Consider the following 26,134-nt stretch of genomic DNA (forward strand, 5'->3'; position numbering starts at 1 on the left):
TCTGTTAATTCGCTCGCCCGCCGGCCTGGGGTGAAAGTTGGAGCAGGCTCCGAGCGCTCCCGCGTCCGCCCGCCGCCTGCAAGCCCCCAGCCCCCTGCGCTCGCCTTTCCCGGGAGCTGGGCGCAGAGCCGGGGCCTCCCCGCTCTCCTGGTGGACGTGCTGGGGGAGCTGGGAGGCCTCTCTGGGCTTCCCAGCGGAGCAACACACTCACCCCGCAAAAAAAAAAAAAAAAAAAAAAAAAGGCTGCATAGGATCTCGTTGGGGGTGGGGGGAGAAACCCGGTTGCTCGGATTGGTCTCCAGCCGCACACAGGCCTTTCTTCCAGCCTGTGGTAGTCTGGGGTCCTCGGCTTCTGAACCCCGAGCCCCCAAGGGCCAGAAAAGAAGCATTCTCCAGGCACCAGGGCCTCTCCCGTCCACTTCTGGGAGTGAGGATGGGGGGCGCCGCGCGAGCAGCCCCCCGGGCCCGCGCCAGGCCGACTGTTGCGAAACGTGGCGGAGGCGGAGAGCCGAGGGGAAAGAGAAGACCGCGGGATTTGAGCCCTTCCGCAGGGATTGAGCGATTCAAGGACATCTCGAAAAAGAAAGCCTGGAAACTGAGCCTGCTCTGGGACTCCTGACAGGGCTGGGACAAAATTCCTTCTTCCTTACAACCCCAGTCCCAATCTGCTTCCTTCCTCCTTCTTCTCCCCTCAAACTCGGCGAGTGAGGAGCGCAGCCAGACCCTACCCTAACCCTTTCCCCAGCTCAGGCCTTCTCTCCTTAAGCCCAGACAGAGAAACCTGAGTGGACCTAGGGGGTGAGGTGGTGAGGGGGTCTCCCGGAGGGAAAAAATCCGCCAGAGTTTTCCAGACCTTCCAGATCCCCGCCAGCGCCCCCTCTAGCGCCTCCGCCAGCGGGGGGGCAGGAGGGGGGCTTCTCCTGGCAGGGGCGGGGATTTCCTGGGGAGAGGCAGGCAAGAAAGAATAAGACTTGGGGCTAGGGGAGGGGGTTCGGAAAGGGGCCGAATGGCTGCGGAGCCCCTGGCCACAGGCTGTGAAGGTTGCCCAGGCGCCTGACCTGCCCACCTCCCCCATCCCCCACCCCCAGCCAGGTCCTTTACACGCCTCCAAATAGCTCAGAAATTGCTCTCCTGTGGACCTTCTGTATCTAGGTCCCTGGAAAACCTGTTCCAGAGGCATTTTCCAAAAAGGGCACAAAACAGGCCTTTTCCTCTGCCATGCTCATATATTTGTGGAAGCTTGAATCTTGCTTCTTTATGCCCTCAATTAACATCTATTTTCTATCTCAAATATCTGGCAAAGGTACCACATGAGGATCATGCATAGGGATACAGAGCAGTCCTCCAAGCCCATTGTGTCTGGTTACACACACACACACACACCCAAACACACACACACACACACACACACACACACACACACACACACACACACACACAGAATTGCCTTTTGCCACTCTGGAGTCCAAACATGGTGAGGTCTACCCAACTCCCCCTGTATCCTCACCTCCAGGATCATCCCAGAGTTCCCAGGACTCTCAGATTTGTGACCCTCAACCCCCCCTATCCAGTTCTGCCCACCCAGGACCCCTCCTTCTCTGGACATCCTGTCCACCTCTCCAGGGACTGGGTTCACTTCCCCATGCTGACAGTCACCTCCTCAGCAGTAGCAGGGCCTTGGGGCCTCCAAGGAGAGGGACTTCAACACTTAGTTTAGAGAAACTGAGATAAATCCCCTGGGATCTCCAGCCTGGGCAGATTCCCCCCCCCCCCACCCCAAATCTCCTTCCCTCAGCCATTTTTGGAGATTGAAAGGCTCTGGGGGTGGGGAGGACAGAGATATCCGTTAGTTTTTGTATCCTAAATGAGGCCTCATCTTTTCTTAAAATTAAACACAATTTAAAAGGCCATTTCAAGGGTTCGTTGCAGCAACAACCAGCTTCTCCTCTACATGGTAGAAAATCCAGCAGTCTGAAGGCGAGCCGAGAAGCCAGGCTGCAATTCCTCCAAGTAGGCACCAGGTGTCGCTGTGGGCTCGTTGTCCCGGCTACCCCCCAATTCCAAGAACCATTTTTTTTTCTCCCCCTTCTCTCTCTCTTTCTCTCTCACTCCCTCTCCCCCTTGGTTGGGCTTTGCCAACATATCAAGATGCGTTTCGCCGGCTTCCATCACTAACCTCCCGGAGGTCATCAAGCCAAATTTATGAGTGGCCGCTCGAGTCACGTGACTCTATTTAAGGCTCCCTTATTTGGGAAGAGCGCATAGGATAAAGAAAGAGATATCTCCACCTATAAATTGTGCACTTTGGAGAACAAAAAACCCCTCAACTTCAAAGAGTCACAAATCACCCTTAATCAAAAAGGGTGCAGAAATTTTTTTTGGGCCCTCCCCGCCATGAGCTCCTACGTAGCCAATTCATTCTATAAGCAGAGCCCCAATATCCCTGCCTATAACATGCAAACTTGTGGGAACTATGGATCGGCCTCAGAGGTGCAGGCATCCAGGTACTGCTACGGTGGATTGGACTTAAGCATCACTTTCCCACCGCCTGCGCCTTCCAACTCTCTCCACGGGGTAGACATGGCTGCCAACCCCCGGGCTCACCCCGACCGCCCCGCCTGCAGCGCCGCGGCCGCTCCGGGACACGCTCTGGGCAGAGATGAAGCGGCTCCTCTGAACCCCGGGATGTACAGTCAGAAGGCGGCTCGCCCAGCGCTGGAGGAGCGAGCTAAGAGCAGTGGGGAGATCAAAGAGGAGCAGGCGCAGACAGGGCAGCCCGCCGGACTGAGCCAGCCACCGGCCCCGCCACAGATTTACCCGTGGATGACCAAACTGCACATGAGCCACGGTAAACTTTAGGACTTCATTTTGCGCGCTCGGGTCCGCCTGGGTTTTATAGGCCATGCGGGGCAAATAAAGAAAAAAAACCTGCGGCCATAAATTTTACGATCCAGGCATCAATGGCTCGTAAAACTGTCCACTAAAAGGCTTAGAGGCTGTGTGCGCCCAAATTTACGACGACATAATTGGATCATAGGAACAAAACGTGTATAAAAGGCAATATTCAATTTTGGGGGGAGAGGGAGGGAGTTAAAAAAATAGAGGGATCTGAAGGGTGAGGAGCGCGGGGCTCCAGAGCGGGGATCCCCCCGCGGCTCCCTCCCTCCCTCCCCTGTGGAGCCGGCTCGGCCGGCGCTGGCCGCTCGGAGGATTCCAGCGACTCCGGGAGGGGCGGGAGGGGGGTCCCCGGTGCTCGGATCTCGAGGGTGCTTATTGTTCGGTCCGAGCCTGGGTCTCCCTCTCCCCCCAACCCCCTCAGCCCCTCCGGCTTGCTGAGTGAAGGCTGCGGCGGAAAGTTTCCTGCCAGGGCGGAGGCGCCTCTCCCGGGGCTAGGCTGGGCTAGGCTGGGCTGGGCCGGGCCCGCCTGCGGCCCGCTGGGCCTCTCCTGCCCTGCTCGCCTCCTCTCCCTCCGGCCGCGGGTGGGGGCCTGGGCTGGGGTCGGGACGCTGGGGCGCTGCACGCTATTTACCCCTTCCTGGCTTGGGGGGGTTTATATTCCAGAGACGGACGGCAAGCGGTCCCGAACCAGTTACACGCGCTACCAGACTCTGGAACTGGAAAAAGAATTCCACTTTAACCGCTACCTCACTCGCCGCAGGCGCATAGAGATCGCCAACAACTTGTGTCTCAACGAGAGACAGATCAAGATCTGGTTCCAGAACCGCAGGATGAAGTGGAAGAAAGATTCCAAAATGAAAAGCAAAGAGGCCCTTTAGAGGCAGCGGGGAGGCCCGCAGATAGCGCCCTGAGCCCGCTTTGGTCCCTGCGCCTTTCTTTTTCGGTTTTCCGCTCTCTATATTTTGGGGCAAGGGCGGGGGCTGCAGCACCGGCTCCGGGGCCTCACAGACAAAAGCGCTTTTCCTTGGCATTCCGCATCCCCACCGACCCCAGGTTCCCGCGGGGCTGCCCGCGCTGCCCGGACTCCCCTCAGTTCTGCTTAGCACCGGGGGGGGGGGGGGGGGCCAGGGCAAGCTCCGCAGGGGCTCTCCAGAGGGCTGTGGTATACCGGCTGGTGCAGAAGGAACCCTGGCCTGGGCCGCCTCTCAGGCTTCCAGCCCCAGAGCGGCCTGCCGGAGTTAAGGTCGGCCTTGCGGGCGCCCCAGGCCCCGCGCCCCGACCCTCCAGCCTCCCCTCTCCTTTGTTCCTGGCTTAGGCTGGCCAGGCGGCTGCGGGCTGCGGGCTGGCGAGAGTGGTTGTGCCTGGCGGAGTCCGGCGCCAGACTCGGGGTGCTTCGTTGTAGCGACTAAACTCCTTGTTCGGTTTTTAAAAGATTTGCATATGAAAGGGGGGAATGACTGTAGGTCCGCCTAGGGTCCCCTCGGTTGCCCTCGGCTCTCCAAACCTTCTCCCCCATCCCTAAGCCCGGTAACCTCTCCAGCCTGCGCCCTCTGCATGTCCTCTCAGGTCCTCCCCACCCCGCCCCTGCCGCAGACCATTAGCTAGCTCAACTATTGGGGTTCCTTGCCACTGGACCCCAGCAAGCAGTCCTAGAGGCTCCTGGCTGCCCAGTAGTCCCTGCCACGACTTTGTGCCCTCTTGCCCCCTCGCTGTTGTCCAACTATTTATTGACTCCAGGTCTTTCCTGAAACTATATTTTGTCATATCAAATAAAGACAAAGAGAGAACAGGACTAAAGATGCAGCAGTGCCTCTCTGTTTGGAGCATGTATTGGGTAAAAGTGTCTAAGTGGGCTCTGGGGTGTAGGGGAGGCCCACGGCCTTTCAGCCTCTTTTTTTTTTTTTTTTTTTAAGAATTCTTAGGAGCTTCTAGGGGTATTGAGAAGAGAAAGGTGAAAGTGAGCTCCTTTCCAGATCCCTGGTTCCCAGAAGGGCCTCTGGAGAAAGGGGAGGGCACCTAGGCAGTCTGTACTGGCTTTTTCCCTGCTGTGGCTCTCCAAGGCTTGCAGGCCTCTGCACCCCGTTCCCACCTTGGCTGGCTGGATCTGAGGCCTCTAGACTGGCAGCAGCCTCCACTGCTTGCCAGAGCTAATTTGCAGGGACCGGTGGCTCCGTGATACCTCTGAAGATCTCTCCCAGGGCCAGGGGGTCCCTGAGGGGCCTCGCTGGACATCGAGGGAGGGCTGAGCCGTCAGCCCAGGGGCCCATTTGGTCCCAGAAACATCCTCAGGAAGAGTTGGTACTGCTTGGTGAAGGGGGTGTGGGGGAGTTGGAGGAAATGTGTCTTAGCTTTTTATGATACTGGGGGAGATGGGAGCAGAGAGGGCAATCTACAGTGTACCTGCCTGGCAGGAAATGTTCTGACTGCTTCCCCACTTCTAGGGCCTAAGGCTATGCAGGACAATTAGCTGGGAAAGGAGCTGCATAGACTGGTGCCTGAGTCCTGTCTGTTTGCCATCATTTGTCTCAGTCTCTGGGATTTTGTGTGGAGGGGGAGGGTGGGCTAAAGGGAAGGGGGAAAGGCAGATAATTCAGGTGGTGCCCGAGGCTGGCTGAGGCCCAGGCTCTGCTCTGCCCCAGGCTCCTGGGATGGGATGGGGGAGGAAGTACTTTATAGGAGAAACAAATGTGGGAAGGGTCCATAAAACTTTACTGCATTTCCTCTCCCGCCTCCCACAACGGGGTGATTTCCTGGAGCCAAGCCTAGGCCCCCCACACTGGGGGAGGGTGCGGTTCAGGAGCTGGACTAGAAGACTGCTATAGCAGCCAAGAGGGAAAGGGAGCAGAGAGACTCTGGGGAGGGGCAAGGGGAATATTTATGATTATTAATGCTGATGCTCCTTGGATTTATTATAAGGACTGACTTCTCTGCATCCCACTGCCTAAGCTATCCATCTTTTTTTTTTTTTTTTTTTTAAACCCAGGAGCCTCTCGTCACCCCATGCCTAGCACGTAGGAGGTCTGGACAAATGATTATTGAACTGCACCCATCGCTGTACCCTTACCTTCGCCCTGCACTCAGGCCAGGTTAGGGCGCCCGTAGTGTCTCTCCATGACTAGCACACAGCAGTCTGCCCAGCCTAGCACCAACTCGGCTCCTCTCTCAATCTCTCACTCTCTCTCTCTCTCTCAAATAAAATGTGTAATTTTCTTCAGGGAGTTATTTTAATTTTTTCTCCATGCTGAGGAAAACTATTGGGCGAGCGGTGAAGCGTGGAGAAGCACTGGCGTCTCCAGTGGGTAACAGTTAACTAAGAAAGAGGCCGTGGCGCCCGCCATCGCGCGCGCCGGCATCCCGGGCTGCCCAGGCCCTGAGCTTCCTCCCCAGGGGACGCACCGCCCCAGGGATAGAACCAGGGGCTTGGCCGGGGCCAGGGCCTACGTGACTCAGACCCGCAGGGTAGGGCCTCCTTCCGCCAAGGCAGGGCAGGGTGAAGGCCTCTCTTTCCCTGGAGCAGCTGGAGGGCTGACTGAGGTTGGCCGGGCTGGGGTAGACGCAGCCGCGCCCGCCCGCCCCCGCCCCTGCCCCTGCCCCTCCTGTCAGTCTGCAGGCCTGCGCCCAGGCCCCAGCCTCTGCTCCAGCGGCGTCAGCGGCCACAACCTAGCCAGAGGCCTCGGACGCACTCCCCTACACTGGGAGTAGGTACCGCCCAGACCCTCGCTTTCTCTCGAGCAGAGGCCTCTGCTTTGAAGTCTGAGGTGGTTCTCCCACCAGCCAGCCTCCTGGAACAATCTGCGAGTACCAGGATTTGGCGTTGCTCTGGGAAAGTTGGTGGAGGGGCTTCTGGGTCCCAAGCAGAGACCATGGAGCCTGCCTCTCCACTTTGCCCTGAAGCCCACCCCCTCTGGCAGCGAGAAAAAAAGGGCAAGAAGCGTGACTTACCTTCCCCCGGGGAGTGGGAAGAGGGGGACACGGCCCACTCTGAGCAATTAGAGGAGAGAGGAGGAAAAAAAAATAGGAGGAAAAAAATATCAACACGACCTCGAAGGCGACAGGTCCTTATGGAAATAAGTAAGTAAATAAATAAATAAATAAGGATCCACCCTCTCCCCCCTCCCCACCCTGCAAGGGGGGTGTGGGGGTGGGGCAAAGGAGCAGCACAAGGGCTTTTTAGTGTAACTGAGCATTAGAGAAATACGCACGGCTTCTATGTGAATTTAGGAGTTTGAAACTTTTGGAGGTTATTTATGTGAATGGCCCGAAGGCAAGCCCGTGAGTGGCTCTTGGGGGACCACGTGATGTCATTAAACCAAGTTTTATGGTGTAGGGAGAGCTGACAAACCCACAATATATTTACATCATATATAATCTTAACTGTCCAGCCACGCAGCTGCTGGTGAGGTTTAATGCTAGGACAGAGGGCCTGGCAGTTAGAGGGGATTACGGCGCTGGGGATGATGGTGAGAGTTACATCTTCGCAAATGAATCCCAGGCGAACGCTGTAAGTTAATTTTCTCTCTCTCTGACCCTTTCTCCCGTTTACCTAATCCCCCTCCCCAAGATAGGAGGCAGTTCCCACTCATTAAGGGGAGGGGAAGAAGGCCTCCCCGGGCATCCCCAGGCTAGGGTGGAAGAAGAAGAGAAGAAGCCGCTGGGAGGTAGGAGGATGGGGGAGCTTGTCTCCTCTGACCAGCCCTCCCCTCCCTGCCCTTTATTCCCTCCAGCTGCGAGTCAACTGCGGTAAAGAGAGGCCTGGGTTCTTTAGAGCTTTGCCAGGTCTTCCTGACCCCCTCTTCCTCCTCAGCTGGGAAGAAAGACTGCGGCACACACATGGGTGTTGGGTGCTGGTGAGAGTGTGTAAACTCTAGGTGCAAGCGCACCTGGGGGGCCCTGGGCCAGGGAGGGGCCCGTAAGGCCCTTGGGCCAGGGCAGGTCAGGCAGCTGGAGAGGGAGGCCGGGAGGGAAGGCGTTGGGACTTCTGAGCCCATAGGCTGCGACCTGAAATGGCAGAAGCATCTTGAAGGTGGCTTGTTTGAATCCAGGGAGTCCCAAAGCGTTTTCTCTTTCCTCACCACCAGGCCTGGGTGGGCAGCTGTCCCAGCGTCTGTAGTCTGGCGTCTTAGTCTGGCTGGGGCCAGTGTGGTTTCGTGCCTCCTCCCTCTAGCTGCTGGGGTCTTTGCTGGCACCCCTAGCCCTTGCCTGAGGTAAAAGTAGGCCGGGAGGCCTAGAGGTTCTGCTGTGAGTGGAGTGTAAATGAGTGGGAGAGTGGAGGCAGTGTCTTTACTGGGCTGGCCAGGAAAGATCCTCAGCCCGGAGGAGAGAGTGGCCTCTGGGGGATGGAGCCATCAGGGCCCAATATGGGCAATGATTCCTGGGGCCAGTCTCAGGCTGGGGCACCCTAAAGATTTCTAGGAAGGAGCAGTGAAGGCGTCGGGCACGGGAGGCACGTGTCCTCCACACCTGCAAGTGTGTACCCCTCCCCATGAGTCACCCGGAGCTAAGCCAGGATGGCGAAGACATAGAAACTCAGGCTCCTTGAAGGGGCCCGACCATATCTCCCATATCTCGAGGGATTCCGAAGCAGGGAGGAAGGCGGGCCCATGGAGGGCTACTGGCCTAGGCCAAGGGAAAGGGGAGGAGAGGGGAGGGGGCGAGCCAGGTCAGCGCCTACCCAGGGGGGAGGACTGCCTTAGGGCTCGAGGGGGGCCTGGACACCGTTTTTGTGGAGAAGTGTTGGGGGGGACGGGGAGGAGACGCTGTCAGTGTGACCCTGCCGCCCAAAGAACTGAGGAAGAAGCAGGACTGAAGCAGAGACGGAGAGCCCGGGCAGACTCCAGGAGGGTGAAGGGGAACAGAGACCCAAAGACATCGGTGTCTGAGCCGATCCCCATCCCTGGCTCTAGCGGGCTCTCGCCTGCGTGAGGAGCGCTGGCAGGGGACATGGGGAACTCCCGGATGCCCTCCCTCTGGAGCCCTCTGTTCCACGCCAAGATTGGACCTTCCCACCATCCCCCCCCCACTCCTTTATTTCCCAGGGAAGCGTGAGCATCCCAGAGGATTTCCCCAGTAGCCCATTCAAAAAGTTAACTCTCAGGTTCTCCTTTTCTCATAAGCGGCCCTCTCCATTCTCCCCTCCCCACCAGTCTGTGATTTTAAGGGTTTCTGGAAACCTTCCATTCAAACCTCAGGGAGACTGGAGTTTTCCTCGGTCTCTAACTTGACTCTGCCCTTCCGCCGGCCTCTATAGGGCTTTAGGGAGCGAGTCTAATGGCCTTTAATCAAGAATTTAGCCGGGGCCAGAGTCCCACACCCAGGCAAACTCAGCCTTCCCAGACTCCTGGCCAAATTGCAGTCCATTCCCTTCCTGTCCGTGGAGAGGGGTGTGTGTTTCTGTTTCACAGATTTATGCAATGTCTGTTGGGGGTTCTATGACTTCTTCATCTCCTTTTCTGTGTCTTAAGCTCAACAGTTCCATTTAAGTATCACCCTCTCTTCCTGCCCCAGTAGTAATAGATCGTCCTTCCTCTCAAATACCTGGGCCAGTTTTTTGCTGTTTTGTAGGACAAATACACAATACACAAATGGAAGAAAGACAAATACAAATTGGGCCTGAGACTCTTGGTTTTCCACCCCGCCCCCCACACCTGATTTTGGGGTCTCCTGGAGCAGGGAATGGGTGATCAACCAGGTACCAAGGTGCCCCAGTCAACCTGGGAAGCTTTTGATTTTGTTCCTAGGTCTTTAACCCTAGAAAAGGTCAAACAACCAATCAGAAATGAGCTAAGCAGGGTCACATGGGCCCCACAAACCAATCAGCCAAAAAGTACTTGGGTCTCTGTCTCACTTTTCCCCTCAACTCCTCTTCCTCTTCCCCTCCCTCACCACCTGCGTTAGCCCCTGAGTCCACCCTTTCTCAGCTACAAATGGGACAAGCGATACTGAGAATATTCTAGCCCCTCTCTTTGTCCCTGAACTAGTTCTGGGGAGTCTTTGGCTTGCGTTCTCTGGTTCTAACAACGTGCCTTGAGGTGAATATCAATTGTACGGGGATCTGAAGTTGGAGGCATCCTCTGGATCATTCCCATTTCCCCCCGGTGAGGTCCTACCCAATTCACTGGGCTTTATAGACGTAGACTCGAGATTAGGGTGTACAGTAGGTGTGGATAGGGACTCCAGCCCTGAATTCAAATTCTGACAGTGATTATTCCCTAAACACTTACCTTGTAAAGTTTTCATTCTCTTCAGATCCTCCTGGAGGCAGGTGGGGGCGATTAGAAGAGACCTCTTTTGATTTATCATTCTGGAAGTGCTCAGGAGCCATTAGCTTTATCAAAGGACCTCTGAGGTGGTTGGGGAAGGGAGCAGACGTGGAGATTTTTGCAAGTTGTGTTTGGTATCTTTAGTTTGTTGAATAACTTTTGAGCCAGTTGAAAAAGATTTGGTAAAGGAAGTGAGCACAGAAAATTAGGATCCTCCCCTGTTATATTAAACAGTTGATCAATTTAAGTCCCTTTCCTTTCCATTCTTTTAATATAATAATAATAATATCAATCTTATACAATTATTATACAATAATAGTAACAACAATAATAAGCTAAGTGATGATCCTGTGTCCTCGCCACAAAGGACACAGCCACTGAAAGTGTGGATTTCTGTGTTTGTGTTTAGATGGATCAAGTCAGAACAAGCAGTGGGTGAGAAACTGTTTTGGAGCAAGATTGTCTAATGGCACAGAAACTGTGCACGTAGGACAGAAAGGCTGTGTTTTCTGAATGCTGGGGCTGGGCCCTAAGCCAATCCACTCGTGAATCCAGACGCAGAGATTTCTCCCTCCAGTACCCTCCATGCTCTTGGGCTTTGTTTTGTGGTTAATTTTATGGTTGAGTTCCCTCTCTTCTCTTGATCTTCTGCCCTCCTTGAGCTGACTGAGGGGCAGGAGCTCTGATGGCCTGTGCCACTCAGACCTCTAACCCCTCTTTAGGGGCATCAGGAGTGCACGAGTGCAAGTAGTAACCCAGTTTGAGCTGGGCTTTGTCAGCACCACTCTGCTTGTTGGTCTTCTGCGTGGGCCTGATTTGGGGACAGTGCCACAGGACAGAGGGGAAGGATTAGAATGAGAAGTCAGAGGGAGGGCAGCTCTTTTCAGAAAGCATGGGACCTCCACTTCCCACGTCTCCGTCAACCACACTGCACCACTGACCTCTTTCATGAGTTTGAATTAAAGCACGCACATTTATTTTTCCCTGGTAGATGGTGTGGGAGTCTTTGAGACCAACTTTCACCTCCACTGTGGATTTCTCACACTGGAGTTTCGAGATCTCATGAAGGGTGGAAAAAGAAAGATGGGGGCTTGCTTCTGTCCCAACAGGCACTGGGAAGAGACGTTTGATTGCTCCAGTCCCTTCTAATACCCATGTGAACTTTTTCTGTCTCTTTGACTCTCCCTTTCTGTGTATAATTGCTTTGGGCTGAGTTTTTGAGCTGAAACATCATTGTCCTAGGCTTCAATTCTGTGTTTTCTTTTGCTGGGGAAACAAGAATTACCCTGAGCCTCCTGCTGGTGGGACTGGAGACCCTGGAGCCCTTTCAGATGGAGAAGGGAGACAATCCGGATTTGAGACCCCAAGCTAAGGCTTTCTAGGTTAGAGATTCCATTTAAGGAAGGAACTAGATTGCCGGAGGGCCAAGAAAATCACATTCCCTTTTATTGGGTCTTTGTCACCCAGAATAGTATATCTGTATACTCCCAGATATACTATTAGTATATATACTATTATACTAATAGTATAATACTATTATATTTGTATATATACTAGTATAGTATATAGTATAATATATAGTATATATACTAATACTAGTATATACTACTAATAGTAGTATACTATTAATAGTATATCTCCCTTGGCTGCTTTGAAGGGACCCCAGAAGCCCAAGGAGGCTGGACTGAGGAACTGGGGTGAAAGAGATCTCTTTGTCCTTGAATCCTACAGAACCCTGGGATTCACCTGCCTCTGCCATTGCTAAGGCTCACTGTGGGGCAAAAGGAGAACAGAGATACCCAGGAGATTTGCTGAGTGTGTGTGTGTGTGTGTGTGTGTGTGTGTGTGAGAGAGAGAGAGAGAGAGAGAGAGAGAGAGAGAGAGAGATTGGGGGTGTGTGTGATGCAATTTGGGACTTGGGAAAGTTGGGCTAGGTAATCCAGGACCTTATTCAGCCTCTGATGACCAGGCCTTCAGATCTACAATGAGAGGTTGGATAGGTTTATGCAGGAAGGCAGCTACTTCTCTACACCTGACACTCATACAGAGAAAGTTCTACCATGATCTGCAGCCCCACACGGGCTGGGTGGAATGTGTGGGCTCAGTTACCTGGTGTTCCTTCAGTACCGCAGGTGTCTCAGCTCTCTGAGAGGCAGAGCAGGTTGGGTTCCACCCTTGAAAAATCCCCAGCCCTCGGCCCCAAACACCACACCAGAGCACACAGTGGCATATGCACATGCCCAGAGAAGCCCAGTAAACCAACTGACTTGAGCCAACCTCGCACTCATTGTCCTGCCCCATTTTTCCCATGGGTTCAGCCTGAAGACCATTTGTCCTCCCCAGCTCAGCCCTGCCCCTCAAGCCCTGGGCAACTGTTAAGTTTCCTCTCTCCTGCCTCCCTGGAACACCAAAACGCTGGAGCAGCCCCCACAGATGGGGGCAGCCAGGCTCTTGGTGACCTTTAGTGTCCTGTTAGCCTGTTGGGTTGTGGGGTGTTGAAAGGCATTGAACTGGGACTTTTGAGACCAGACCCGTCTCTGATCAGATTCTCCTTTTACTTGCTATCCTAGGCTCAAACTCCAAAACTCCAAATTTCTCAGGGCTGCTTCTTTGGTCAGTGGGGGACAATTTTGTCTAGTAAATACTTCTTTAAAAAGTCAACTTTCTGGAAAACCCAGTGTGTGTGTGTGTGTGTGTGTGTGTGTGTGTGTGTGTGTGGTGTGAATGAAGGGAGTAAGGGTCAGGTCCCTCATTTTAGATTGGGTCTCTCCCCCTTCTCTGGGTGGAGGATGGGGGCGTGGGCTGAGGTTTTATTGAGGGTGCTTTTCCTGTTGGGAGTAGAGATGGGGTCATAAAAGCCTAGAGGAGGCTGTTTTGATCTGGTGACTTCTCAGGAAGTAGCATCTGAGGTTTTGCTTTGTAAATCACTCTCCCCCAAGCTGGCCAGCTAGATTGGATTGCACTTCCCAAAGCCCACCTGGGGCCCTCTTGCCTCCCTTTCCCCAGTAAACCAAAGAAGAAAAAATAAAAGGAAGTCCAGGGCTTTCCAAATCTTATGCCTCCAATAAGAAAAGCGCTTGTTGGTGAATTTTCCCCCCTCAAAGTTCCAGATTTAAAAACCATGCAATCGCTCATTTTTCTTTTGCCCACACAGACCTTGGTGTCCCCAACCCCTCAATTAAAAAGGAACTAACATAGAATGCAATCAGATTTTGAGCCTGGTGGTTGATACTATGACTCCTGGGGGCTCTACCATGACTTCTGGATCTGCTGTCTCCCTGTGACCCCTTTCCTGAGCCCAAACCCCTTCTTGACAAGACGGGACTTCAGAGGTAGAAAGAGCTCTTGAAAAGAGGCATTGGGAGTGAGCGTATAGAAGAACCCATCCAGCACCTAGCACCGAATGAATGGAGAAGACCCTCTGTGACTGGGTTTTATGTAATTAAGATGGGTGTAGGTGTGTGTGTGAAAGCCCACAGCCTTCTGACAGCTCACTGTAACTGAACTGTCTCCAAACAAAATCATATTTTACCTGAATAGCTCCATTTTGTAATGTTAATGAGCCTTCCCCTTCTAAAGACACCCCAACTTCCCAAGGGTCCCCCCCACCTTCCCCAGCCCTGGGCTAGGGAGCAGAAGGGAAAGGAAGAAAAGAGCTCTCTACCTCCGTCTCAGCAAGGGCTATGTCAAGTCAGGACGCTTTCAGGCCCAGGGATCAGGGCTCCTATCCATTGCCAGAGAAATGCCCCCATATGCTGGAAATGAGGCCATAGATTATGAGTTCCTGGGCTTCTTAGCACTTGCACAGGTCCTAGTTTACCCTCATTTGTTTCCCAGAGAAGTCTGGGCTAGGACATCCCAAACGCACAATCACTAGAGAATCTCCCTCATTCCTAGGACTCAGTGCAAATACACATATTGTTATAGAGAGCTGAGCAGTCCAATAGCTATACACGTGAAAATGTATTTATAGATCCATCTATGTCTATATAACAGGATGTATGTTTTATATCACTTTCTGCGCCACATTTAAATGCAGGTATATAGATCTTTAGATTTATAGATCCACAGTGAACATACCAGTCCTCCGTCGAATTCCTGCGTGCGCATTACCAATCTTTCTGTAGTGTTTGGATGTATACGCTGGGATGTATTGGTACAGTCTCTCTAAACATCTAGATGAATCTTTGGAGTTTTTTTTTTTTCTCGATGGGAAAGAACTATGTGTGTGTTGCTCAATCTCTATTTTGAAAATTTTATCTAGATTTATGCAAGGGCCTCTCAACCCGTAAAATAGCTACATATTGAGGCTACACATTTGGAGATCTTTACAGTCTTTGCAGTTTTGCTGCAAACTTAAACATTTGAACATATGTTTAAAGGGGTTCCATAATGCATACATCTGTATGTAGGGGCATAGATCTCCCTCTGGAAGGATTTAAACTTCCTGCATCTCTCTATCTCTGTGATCAATAGAGACATCAGGCGAGTGGGGATGAAGAACAAATACCTTTTGGATGTTTTGCTTGTTAAAGTGAGTGATTCTGTTGCTATCTCTAAGGCTATCTCCAAAACTAGTCCAACTGAGTCATCTGCCCCTTGAAAACCCACTCTAGGGACCATAGCCTCTCTCTCCAGGCTGTCTCTGTGACAGCCAGGCTCCCCACCCTGCAGTACCTCTCAAGACAGCCTAAGGAGAATGCGAGAGAAGGGGAGAGCCCTCAGCTGGGCTCGTCTTGGCTCTCAGGGTGGAGAGGCTGACACAGGCATGAAAGTCTTCCCCAACCCCAAATGGGCCTTTGAAATTTGGGAAAAGGGCGTTCAAGTCCCCGACTATTTTTGTAGAGTGCCCAAATGGTGCCAGGGTCACTGCCCGACCCCTAGGTGCCCCCCTCCCCAATTGTTCTTGGTGCCCAGGGCCCAATTAAGCGGCCGCCTCGCTCCCGGCAGCCGCTCTCTTATCGGCCCGGGATTGATGCCTCCACGGCTCCTGTATATCATTTCCAAGATTTTTTCTGTCCAACTCCTCGGCTCCTTTGGCTTCCGCGGCTTTGACTAATGATTGCTACAGATGCCAACGTCTCCAGAATCCTAATAGCCAGGCAGGCGGACTCTTATTTACCCGGCAACATTGCTGCGGGGTCGGGGTGGGGGGGGGGAGGTTGGGGGGAGCAGGGGTTGGGGGTGTTGTAGGTTGGAGGACAGGGAGAAGGTTGTGACCAACTCAAGTTTCCCTGAACTTCTTCCCCAGTGGGCAACACATTCTTGAGTCCCTCCTCTCCCTGAAGGAAAAAATATGTGTGTGTGTGTGTGTGTGTGTGTGTGTGTGTGTGTAGTCATAAAATACTGCTAATAGTAAACTCATTGCTTGCCTCGTTGGAAGGGATCAAAGAATGAACAGGACGTGGGAGAATACTCAGAGAAGTGTTTATTAGTTGTAAATAGATGAGAGAGTAAGCGGAAAAGCAGTGGTTTGGGGAGGAAAGGGAGTTGTGTTTTGTTTTGTTTTTCTTCCGGAGACAGGGAAAGAGGTCAGCCACGGTGGGCGAAGGGGCTCCTTTTCTTTATTTCATGGCTTCCCCTTCCTCTCCCCACCCCAAACCTACACTTCTCATAAATGAAAATTCCTCCCCTCTTTCCCTTCCTTCGCCTCACCTTCAGTCCCTCCGGGGAAGGGGCTGTCGCCCGGCGTGTTCCTGGACGCAGGTGCCCGCGGCCGGGCCCGCTGGGGCTGCCAGGGCGACGGGCCTCTGTCTGGGGCCGGGAAGCCAGAGCAGATTCAACGACCGACGGCAGGCTGGGGGCCGCCAGCCCCTTGGGCCCGCTCGCGCTCGGTGGTGCAAAGTTGTGGCCGAATTTTCTTGTCCCGGCGCTTCTCGAGCTCCCGCGCGGGGCTGCTCTTTGGGGGAAGCGGCTCGAGCTCCCCGCGGAGCCTGGAGCCGGGCGTGGTGCCGCCTCGGGTCTCCATTCAGACCTTCTAATGCACACCACATTCGGGGGAAAGAAAACACAAAAACGCGGAGCAGCCCAGCTCCGGGCCCAGGCATGGAGTGATAATTCAAACATGGAACATTTTTCTATCAGAGGATAATGGAGCACAAAATAATTCAGGAAGGCGAATGGGCAGGACCCGAGTATCAGAGCCCGGCGGCTTGGGGCTGCTGCAGCCAGGGCCGCGCCGAGCACCGTGGGAGGACCATTTCGTTGGCGTGTAGGGCGAGGCAGCAGCCCGGACCCACCGGACCCAGGCCACCCGAGGGGCAGTCTCTAAATTACAGCCCGTCAGGAGGACTCGGAAACACAAAAAGGGAACCGAAAGATTTAAACAGTCGGAGGCAGAGGCGTCCCGACGCGACCAAAGCGAAAATCAATCACGTAATTAAACCGGGGAGAGGGCGAGGCCCGAGGCTGGGGGTCCTGGGTTCGGAGGAGGAGGCCAAGGTGCGGGCCGAGGCAGGCGAGCGGCCTGGGGATGGGGCTCGCCCGCCGCGGCCAGAGCGCGGAGGGGGCTGCGGGCAAGTTTAGATCAGATCGCAATGGATTCCCGCTTGGCTGGGAAGTCCTGAAGCCGCCGATGGCCCCTTATCGAGCTCCCCCATTTTTATGGAGCTGTGGTGCAGCATTAAAGGCTGCTCCCTATATTCCAGTGGTGCCAGGATGTGTCTAGGGAAGTGTGTCCGGGAGCCCAGGTGGCACCAAGATGCTGCCTCTGGGTTTGAGGGGATAGAGGGAGGTGGCACCCTAGTTTCGGCCCTTACATGTTGTCCTGGGCCTTAACTCCCGCAACCCAGGAATCAAGGCAAGCCTTTGGAATGACTCCCATCTGTGGGCCAAGGCTGGGAAGGGGAGTAGGAGGCAGGTAGACTTATTAAAGGAGAAACTTGGGGCTGAGCAAACTGGGCCCCTTTGGGCAGGGAAGGAGAAGGGAAGATTCCTGGAAGAAGAAAATTAGGCACACTGGGAGCTCTGTTTTGTGAGGGAATGATGCTCTTGTTATTATAGAGGTTAATAATGGTAATGATCTTGAATGGCTGGGTCAGTCCAGAGAGACCAAGCTCTCCACAGTCCTTCCTCACAGAAGCTTTTCTGGAGAAGTCAAGGGGTCCCCAACTTGGTTGTGGTTGAGGAGAATAAAATAAAGACCTTTCCTCTCTCTCCCTGCCCTTTCCTCTCTGACTCCTTGAGGACCCCAGGAAAAAAAGGAACCTTATAAAATCGCCATTACCTTTCCCACCCTCATTATTTTTCCTCTCCTCTTTGCAGTTCATGGAAAATGCACTGTCTTCTTCGGGAGGTGGGCTTTCCTGGGGTGCCCTGTTCATGAAGCAAGCAGTTACCATTCCACATCCCCAGGAATTCTGTCTCTGACCCTGGAGGAGAGAGATCCAGGATTCTCTTGCCTGCTCCATGGAATTCTCCCTCTATCCTTAACCTTTCCCAAGCTCTGCCTTCCTTGGTCCTGGGTGCCTGGTCCCATGGGTCTCTGGCCTCTCAGAAGCCAAGAACAGATTGGGGCATTTTGAGATGCCCTCATCAAGCCCCTATCGTTTCCTTAATTCTGGGTTCCCAGCCTCCTATCATTTCTTTAATTCTGGAAGCACCAGGCCAGGGAGCCCTCCATAAGCTACCCTAAAGCCAACCTAATTCCTACAACTTTCAAAACTGCCTTTCAGCTCCTTTAAAAGTAAAAGTCCTTTCCCCCTCTAACAGGAAAGTTTAGGTTACAAATCTCCAGCAGCGCAAGCTTCCTGAAGCCTTAAGTCAGAATTTTCAACAGCAACAACAATGTTAATAATAATAAGAATTAAAGCTTGCATCAAAGGGAGAAAGGGACACCCCAGCTCAAGTTTTAAAGGGGATATAATCCAGCAGCCTTGGATGAGAGTGGGGTAGGGGGGTCAGTGAGGCCAGGATGAGCAAGGAAGGGGGTGGGGAACCCAACCTCTAACTAACAATTTCTCCAGCATAAAAATGAAACATCAAATTCGTTAGCCCAGGGCCTTCATTTTTCCTCTTCCACATTATAACTAGTTATTGAACTCGCTGGAAGATCTAAAGGCCATTTGCGAAGAGACAAATTTCAATGGAGTTTCCCCATCAATAACCCCATGGCAGTGACCTATTGGAACAAGTCAAACACCCGAGGTGAAATGCAGGTCACTCTGTCTAACCAATATTAAAATGCGGCCACTTTTTAAAAAGCCACTTTAAACGAGATTTGAGGAAAATTGAATTCCAAGGAAGGCAAGGCAAGGAGGGGGAAATCCACGAGAGGACCTTGCCTATGGTCTCCGAACAAACAAGAGAAATTCATCTTTAATATTTTAAAGGGGGGCAAATTAACATTCTATGATTGCTTTTTTTTTTTTTTTTTTTTTTTTACTATAAGCGATTCCAGGAGAAAAAAAAAGGTTTAGTATTTTCTGGTGACATGTCCGGGTTATTAAAATCATTTTAGACCAATTCATTACTTTTACTGACAAGAGATTTAAGAAAAAATCAATTAAGCATTTGCATATTCTTTTGCATACATTACCTCTGCCTGCTGGCATTAGAAAGGGACAAAAACACCCATCTATACGTACACACACGACAAGAAATAAGATAGGAGTCTTGCTTTGGTTTGGGGTTTTCAAGTTGCTTGGAGAAAAAATAAAAATGAAATGAATTACTTGATTGCATACCATCTAAAAGTCAATTTATTTGAGGAAGAGGAAAGAGATGTGTTGTGATTTTTTAATCTCTAAAACAACAACAAAACCACACACACACACACACACACACACACACACACACACAATCCTGCACTTCTGAGAGTGGGAGAAGGAATGACCCTCATTTTCCTTCTCTTTGCCCTCCAAATCCTGAGTTGGCTCTCCCATTTATTTTCTCCCTAGGAAAATCTAGGGAGTCTGAGAGGTGAGATTTTAATGCAGCACAGAACGTGTGGAGCCGCCGAGGTCCTTCAGCCGGCTGCTTGTTACTGGGGAGGGGAGGAATATGGGTTATCCAACGGTCAGTATGGTAATCCGGGCACAATAAGGCCTCGCACACAATGGACACATATTTTTCTTCAGTGGTGTCAGAAGGGAAGCGCTTTGTACTGAAACAGGTTTCCGAAAGAGAAACCAGATCGAGATTCAGAAAGGAGATGGGGAGGGTGGCATTCAGAGAGTGTTTGGAAGCTGGCAAAAGGTGGTCAGAAAAAATTTAAAAATAAAATTGGGTCAGGGAGAGAGAGGTAGAGGGCAGAGCAAGGGTGGGGGGGTGGAGACCCCCGGGCTGGCAAGGCAGGAGCAGGAGGGCAAAGCACAAAAGGAGACGGGACCAGATAAGAGGGCTCAACACAGGCAGGAGCGGCTTTAGTACTCCCCCCTCCATAAAGCCAATGCTAAGTGCACTGCCTCTCCAGAAGGATTTCATTTCTGTGATTATAATAATATCCAGGTGAAAATGTTTGCATGTATGTGTATGGTGGAGTCTGGCTGGCTTGCTATTTTCCCTTGTGATAGGTGACTTTCTTGCTATTAAGCTATAGGCACCCAGAAGGAGTTTTATGGCGAATGATGTAGATGAATGTGGACAAATTTGGGGGAGTCTCCCAGATTTCACTTTCTGGAGGTGCGTGTTGAATTGGCTGTGCCAACGTGGAACGAGAACCCCACATATTTATGGCTGCATAAGGAGGCATCTGATGTATTAACAAGTACTAATAGTATGTATGCATATATATTTGTTAGCCATAATAACCAAAGACAGACTTGACATTCAGCTGGAGGCAACTGAACTCTGTATCTATATCTACATATTGGCCCAAGGTGGGTTTTCTGCTCCTGCTCCCTTAAACCACCTGCAGGAGCTCAGACTCTTGGGGAGTGGGGGTGTGGGACCGGCAATGCCTTGGGAAGAACTCCCTAAGAATCCCGAGAAGGTGAAGAGATGGAAGAAAAGAGGGTTGTGGTGGGGGCAGGGCTGGTAGAAGGAGAGTGGGAGGGCTGGGAGCAGAAGAGCCAGGCCCAGACCTCACCTTTCCAAGGTGGGGAAGAGAATATCCCGGGCCAGGACTGGGTGGGGCAACCCGATACAGGTGCTGGCCTGAAAGGGAGGTTGGGGGTGGGGCTGGAAGGCTTTCTTCTTCTTCAGCAACCCTCCCCCCACCCTACCTGAGCTCTCTGGAGCTTTGGCTCTCCCTGTGGGGCAGTCTGGGGCTGCGGTTCAGACTCTTTATGTAGGCAGCATCCAGCGTTGGTTTCCCTCTGCCCTCTTCCAGCAACTTATGATTAACCTGCCCCTACCCCCAATAAAGACGACAAATCAAACCCTCCCAGACTCCACACCACTATTACCCAAGTAGCAGCCTTCTCCTCCTCACAGTTTCACGTTCCTCTTCCAGCCAAACTGGCCAGTCCTCACATGCACACGGTCCCAGACAGGAATGGGCAGAGGTTCTCAACCCACTTGGGAAATCTGGGAATCTCCTCTAAGAGATGGTGGACCTTCAGGGAATTCCTGTTTCCTCAGCCACCTGGTGGGAGGGGGGCAGGGCACTGTCCTCTTGGGGAAAGGGTATCCAGGAGCCCCCAAGCACTCCTCCTCACTCCTGGTGAGCCTGGGGTGAGGGGGGCCTCGGCATGACATCGGAGGATGTAAGGTGGTCAGCGGGCCCAGGCGGTTCTCATTTCTGCCCTCAGGGTGAGCCCTAATTTGGAAATGGGAACCCCCCTCTCCCGCATCCCTAAGGTGGTGAAAGATAGGTGGGGAATCTCCTGCCTTCGGTCTTCCCTCTCATGAGAGAGCTTTATTTTTTTTTTTCCCTTTCCCCTCCTCATTCCCTTAATTGCAGATGTTCTAATTAAACCCTCAAATAGTTGTTATGCCGTTTTAAAAGGTACTTATTCAAGTGTCAACCAGGCTGGGCTGGGAGGAGGCAGCGTAGGGCGGCGAATTAAAGGTAGATTGACTAATCACGGCGGCGATCATAATAATAAAATCAGAGGGAAAAAAATCACATTACGACTTTTCGTGGAAAGGAGGGAGCAGGCAGCCAGCGGCCGCCAGCCCTGCGCCGCCGCCGACACAAAGAGTGCGGGCGATTCCGCGAGACTGATTTATGACGTTTTACAGCCCTATAAAAGCTGGAGCGACGAGGCAAGCGCTCCTACCACCGCTGGCAGATTTAGTCTAATAAATAAAACATAAACAGTTAACTTTATGTGTCACTTTTATTGTTATCAAGTAAAATATAGCCGAGCCCCGGCAAGCTATGATTTTAAACTATAATTGTTATCAAGTACAACAAGGGGACCCAGCTCCCTCCCTGGGCTCTCCCTTCTGCCACCCCCCAACTCTGAGTTATGGGATCAGCTAATTGGAATTGGTGGCACGGCGTGGCCACCCCTGGCTGGGGGGGGGGGGCATCGGAAAATGCAGCCCTTCCTTGCCCCCTCCCTCCTCCAGGGCCCTGCCACCCCGCCATCAGGGTGTTCCTGTGGGTGGGTGGCAGAGACAGGGGAGCGTGGAGGAATGGGCTGGAGACCCCCGAGGCCTGCCCAGCTTCCCCAGCTCGGTGAGCTCACCCCTCAGCTTTTGGAAGGCAGCCTGGAGCTGGCCCTTGGGAGTGTGTGTTTACATGTAAACACATGTGTTACATGGATACAATCCCTGGCCAGAAGCAGGCTCTACCCACACAGGCCTCCCTCTCAGTTAGGTCGGCTCACTGTGGGGATGAAGAAAGAAGAGCGCTCAGGGCCGTGTCTGGGCACCATCACAGGGCACTGGTTCTTGGCAGATCCCACTTCTCCTCGCCCTAGGTCCTTAGGAACCAGCCCTGGAGGTAGTTGTAAGAAAGCAGCAGGCCAGACGGAAGGAGAGTGGAAACAGCAGCCAGCGGTGGAAGAGATCATCTGCTCTGGGGCTGGGACAGGGAGGGTCAGTGGGTTCTAGGGGAGGAGGGCAAGGCTTCTGAACTCTGCTTTTGCCAACCACTTCCTGTCTCTCTTCAGCGGGGGCTCAACCCCCAGACTTCCAGAAATGACGTCAGAATCATTTGCATCCCGCTGCCTCTACCTGCCCGGTCCAGCTGGGACCCTGCCTCGCCGGCCCCATGGCCAGAGGGTTGGGTGAGTGTGTACGGGGAAGGGGGCTGGACTCTGGTATCCTTGGATGGGGGGCACCCCAGGCTCTCCAGCCTCCTGGGCTTAGCCTGGGCCCCTCCCCATCCAACCTCCACTCCAGTCCTCCTCATTCAACTTCCTCTTCCTGCAAAAGAGGGGCGCTGCCCGGTGACCTACACAGACTGAGACAGGATCGCCATGAATGGAGACCTCTGGAAAAGCTCAAGAGCCGAGGCCCAGGGGGCCCACCGGAGGCCCAAGGGGAGACCATGGGAGGGGGCTGAATCACAGCCTCCCGACAGCCCCCCAGTGCCCAGGCTTTGGAAGGGAGCTGGGGGGCTTCCCATCTCCTTTTGCAGGGGAGGGCTGTCAGTCGGCGGCGTGCGCACTGGGGGCACCTCAGCCCCCGCCAGCTAACCCCACATCACCACCACCACCACCCCCAGCACCACCACCACCACCACCACACACAAAAAAAATTGGATACATTTTGAATAAAGCGATTCGGTTCCTTATCCGGGGACTGGGTTGCTCCGTGTGATTGGCCGGCGGAGTCACATGGTGAAAGTAACTTTACAGGGTCGCTAGCTAGTAGGAGGGCTTTATGGAGCAGAAAAACGACAAAGCGAGAAAAATTATTTTCCACTCCAGAAATTAATGATCATGAGCTCGTATTTGATGGACTCTAACTACATCGATCCGAAATTTCCTCCATGCGAAGAATATTCGCAAAATAGCTACATCCCTGAACACAGTCCGGAATATTACGGCCGGACCAGGGAATCGGGATTCCAGCATCACCACCAGGAGCTGTACCCACCACCGCCTCCGCGCCCTAGCTACCCCGAGCGCCAGTATAGCTGCACCAGTCTCCAGGGGCCGGGCAATTCGCGAGGCCACGGGCCGGCCCAGGCGGGCCACCACCACCCCGAGAAATCACAGCCGCTCTGCGAGCCGGCGCCTCTCTCAGGCGCCTCCGCCTCCCCGTCCCCAGCCCCGCCAGCCTGCAGCCAGCCAGCCCCTGACCATCCCTCCAGCGCCGCCAGCAAGCAACCCATAGTCTACCCATGGATGAAAAAAATCCACGTTAGCACGGGTAGGCAACTTTGCTTTTTGCTCTCCCCCTCCCTCCCCTCTTCCCCAGCGCTCCCCACCCTCCCCGGCCCCCTCCGGCCCCCGTCCTCCTTTCTCTCCTTCCCCCTCTCTCTCCAGGAGCGACTCTGGGTTAGCACAATTGAACTGGATTTACGAGCGAGAATGGGTAATTACATCCCCCATAAATTTTATGGCTTAGCTACTCTGGGCAGTCCGAGCCATGTGCTACGATCTGTTATGTATGTGTGAAAACTATGCTCGCTTTCTAAGGGCGCATAAATAATTCAGTGTCGTTACAATGAGGATTCCCCTCTTATTACACTACAAAGTCTCCAGCTTCCTTCAACTTCTTTATAACCCATTTAGCTTGATGACTTTATTTCCACCACCCCCTCCTCCTGTTCCACAGAGCTGAGGATGGGGTGAGGGTGGGGGGCGGGAGCCTGCTGCCTCTGAACCCCACTATTTGCTTTTCCCCTCCTCCTCCCCCCCCCAGTGAACCCCAATTATAACGGAGGGGAACCCAAGCGCTCGAGGACAGCCTACACCCGGCAGCAAGTCCTGGAATTAGAGAAAGAGTTTCATTACAATCGCTACCTGACCCGAAGGAGAAGGATCGAGATCGCCCACTCGCTGTGCCTCTCTGAGAGGCAGATCAAAATCTGGTTCCAAAACCGTCGCATGAAATGGAAGAAGGACCACCGACTCCCCAACACCAAAGTCAGGTCAGCGCCCCCGGCCGGCGCTGCGCCCAGCACCCTCTCGGCAGCCACCCCGGGCACTTCTGAAGACCACTCCCAGAGCGCCACGCCGCCGGAGCAGCAACGGGCAGAGGACATTACCAGGTTATAAAACATAACTCACACCCTGCCCCCACCCCATGCCCCCATCCTCCCCTCACACACAAATTGACTCTTATTTATAGAATTTAATATATATATATTTTTTGGTTCTTTTCTCTCTTCCTCCCACCTTATCCCTTGTCAATTCCAAACTGACAAAACAGATAAGCCCTCTGCCCTTCTCTCCCTTCCACTGTTAAGGACCCTTTTAAGCATGTGATGTTGTCTTAGCATGGTACCTGCTGGGGTTTTTTTTTTTTTTTTAAGGCCATTTTGGGGGGTTATTTATTTTTTAAGGAAGAAAGCTGCAAAAATTATATATTGCAAGGTGCGATGGTCTGGTTTGGGTGAATTTCAGGGGAAATGAGGAACAGAAAAAAAGGAAAGAGATTTTTAAGCCAATTCTCCTCCTTCTCCTCCTCCTCCTTCCCCCCTCTTTCCTTAGGCCTTTTGCATTGAAAATGCACCAGGGGAGGTTAGTGAGGGGGAAGTCATTTTAAGGAGAACAAAGCTATGAAGTTCTTTTGTATTATTGTTGGGGGGGGGGCTGGGAGGAGAGGGGGGAAGACAGCAGACAAAGCTAAATGCATCTGAAGAGCCTCTCAGAGCTGTTCAGTTTGAGGAGCCAAAAGAAAATAAAAATGAACTTTCAGTTCAGAGAGGCAGTCTATAGGTAGAACCCCCCCCCCCCACCATCGTGGTTATTGTGTTTTTGGACTGAATTTACTTGATTATTGTAAAACTTGCAATAAAGAATTTTAGTGTCGATGTGAAATGCCCCGTGATCAATAATAAACCAGTGGATGTGAATTAGTTTTACGTCAATGTCTGATGGTTTCTTTTTATCCCCTCCTCCTTCTGGCCTGATAACATCCCCCCTTCTCGATAGTTGCCTAAGTTTACTCTAAGCAAACACACAAATCTTAACTCTCCACTCCGTTTCCAATGTCCTTAGAAGAACCAGCAAGGGGGTTGGGGCAGGGGATCCTCAGAAGAGGGCATATGGAGGATTAGTGCTGATCTCTCCTGTCCCTTCCCTGAGTCTGCAGAGGCCAGACTCTTCTGGGGGTACTTAGAGTGGAGCTGGGAGGGTCTCACTTCTCTGTAGTTAGGTACCCGTCTTCTTTTTGTTGATTTCCCTCTCCCCTCTTCTCTTTTCTCTCTGCTGAGTAGGCCTGCCTGATTTGCAGACAAGAAGGCAAGTTTAGGGAGTGGGGCAGAGAAGAGTTTTCATCGTTTTGGACCCTTTAGGGATGAGGGATTAAGGAAGATGCCCCCTCAACAGCGTGTGCTCCTTAAAAGAAGGAAGATTTTGAGCTGGTGATTCTGTAGCAGTGAAGTGACCTGTCAGGGTGGCTTCTCTGTTTGTTTAGACTTGGAAAGAAGGGTGAAGTGGAGGCCAGAGGCCTGGGAGGCCCCCTTGCATGGGTAGGCCTCAAAGCCTGATGCCTGGAGATAATGAAGAACTTTTATTTTTTTCCATAACTTTTATCATGGACCTGCCAGGTGTTGAGAAAAGACACAGGGAGAGGCAGGGACCACCCCTTTTCCTATAACCTCCCAGGTCCTGGCAGGGATTGAAGTTAGCTGAAACAAGGCTCTCCGGCTGTTAAAAAAAAATTTTTTTTCCAGTTGTTTCCCCGGGGGCTAAAATGAGGGAAACAAACAAACAAACAAACAACAACAACCAAAACTGGCCTGGATTACCTGAATAATTAATTTAAGCCAAAGGCTCCCAAATAATCCTGATCTTGAAGACCAGGCCCTAAGCAAGGCCTGCTCAAATTTTTGCTGGTTTGTTGGGAGAAGGCGGGGGGGGGGGGGGGGGGGTAGTATTTGGTGAGTTTCTCAGACAATTTATCCAAATTTCCGAATTGAGGGCTCCAAGAAGTAGAAGAGATGAGGGAGAAGAGATCTGGGATTTGTA

At 52.6% G+C, this 26,134-nt stretch overlaps 2 protein-coding genes across 5 annotated transcripts; both read left to right on the top strand.

The window, feature by feature from the left end:
- The first annotated feature begins 12 nt into the window (after nt 1-12).
- Nucleotides 13-4,690, top strand: HOXC5 (homeobox C5). Its single transcript, XM_045466791.1, has 2 exons — nt 13-2,848; nt 3,562-4,690. The coding sequence occupies exons 1-2, from the start codon at nt 2,395-2,397 to the stop codon at nt 3,774-3,776; spliced, it is 669 nt and encodes a 222-aa protein (XP_045322747.1). The 5' UTR covers nt 13-2,394; the 3' UTR covers nt 3,777-4,690.
- A 2,611-nt stretch (nt 4,691-7,301) lies between these two features.
- HOXC4 (homeobox C4) lies at nt 7,302-25,026 on the top strand. Of its 4 annotated transcripts, XM_045466778.1 has the most exons (4): nt 21,860-21,990; nt 22,160-22,276; nt 22,425-23,366; nt 23,862-25,026. In XM_045466778.1, exons 3-4 carry the CDS (start codon nt 22,928-22,930, stop codon nt 24,215-24,217), a joined length of 795 nt encoding a protein of 264 aa, XP_045322734.1. In that variant the 5' UTR covers nt 21,860-21,990; nt 22,160-22,276; nt 22,425-22,927; the 3' UTR covers nt 24,218-25,026. The 4 variants fall into 4 exon arrangements, with proteins under 4 accessions (XP_045322737.1, XP_045322734.1, XP_045322733.1 ...); XM_045466781.1 differs by lacking the exon at nt 21,860-21,990 and adding an exon at nt 7,302-7,399 and having other exon boundaries at nt 22,160-23,366; XM_045466777.1 differs by having other exon boundaries at nt 22,160-23,366.
- Nucleotides 25,027-26,134: the final 1,108 nt, after the last annotated feature.

This window comes from Leopardus geoffroyi, chromosome B4, assembly GCF_018350155.1.
Source record: "Leopardus geoffroyi isolate Oge1 chromosome B4, O.geoffroyi_Oge1_pat1.0, whole genome shotgun sequence".
Classification (NCBI taxonomy): Eukaryota; Metazoa; Chordata; class Mammalia; order Carnivora; family Felidae; genus Leopardus; species Leopardus geoffroyi.